Source organism: Oratosquilla oratoria, chromosome 40, assembly GCF_046742065.1.
Source record: "Oratosquilla oratoria isolate Oo_2021 chromosome 40, ASM4674206v1, whole genome shotgun sequence".
Taxonomy (NCBI): domain Eukaryota; kingdom Metazoa; phylum Arthropoda; class Malacostraca; order Stomatopoda; family Squillidae; genus Oratosquilla; species Oratosquilla oratoria.
This window is the reverse complement of record NC_134816.1, coordinates 4,165,152-4,165,874: the sequence shown is the minus strand read 5'-3', so window position 1 is coordinate 4,165,874 and position 723 is coordinate 4,165,152. Positions and strand designations below refer to the sequence as shown.

Sequence of the window (723 nt, the reverse complement as noted above, 5' to 3'; positions counted from 1 at the left end):
TAAATGTGAAGTGACAGAATAGTTCGATATTCGATATCACAATGTTTTGGATGAAACTGTTGCTGTGGTGGCTTGGTATAGCCATAACACTTGCTATGACCCTGGCTAGCGCCACTGTAAACATCCGATATGGCCGTCAGGCTCTACTGGCGGTAAGGACTACGGTTACTCAACCCAGTGAACTCTTATAAATAGGCTGTGATGGCTAAATACCAAGATAGCAGAAGATCAAGATCGACTTGGTGGACGTAGGCGTGGTAGACGAGGGGATGCCCAGCTACGACATCGTAGACGTGCAGCCAGACCCCCCTCCCCCCTATGGTTTTTGGTAATGTGAGGTCGGTTCGTAACAAAATTGATGAACTGGCTGCCTGCTGTCGATTCCAACATGAGTATCGTGAAAGTGCCGTGATAGCCCTGACTGAGACCTGGCTCGAGGAAAAAGACTCCGACGGTACTGTGAGTATTGATGGTTTTCACCTGGTCAGATCGGATAGGAAGGACATCAACAAACAACGCGGAGGTGGAGTAGCAGTATATGTGAATGAAAAGTGGCGCAACCAGAGTACTATTAAAGAGAAGTTTTGCAATGATTATATTGAATATTTAGTGATATCTCATAGACCTTTTTACTTGCCAGGTGAGTTTAATAGTGTTTATTTTACGATTGTTTATATTCCACCATCAAATGATTATTCGGAGGCAACGGAAAAGTTATCGAAC

General features: G+C 44.4%; 1 protein-coding gene across 1 annotated transcript in view; it reads left to right on the top strand.

Annotated features, from left to right (window-relative positions):
* The first annotated feature begins 318 nt into the window (after positions 1 to 318).
* LOC143020810 (uncharacterized) overlaps positions 319 to 723 on the top strand; it is a 630-nt gene continuing 225 nt past the window's right edge. Inside the window, exon 1 of the mRNA XM_076177589.1 lies at positions 319 to 723. This exon is cut by the window's right edge and continues 225 nt beyond it. Within this exon, the coding sequence (XP_076033704.1) occupies positions 319 to 723 (405 nt within the window).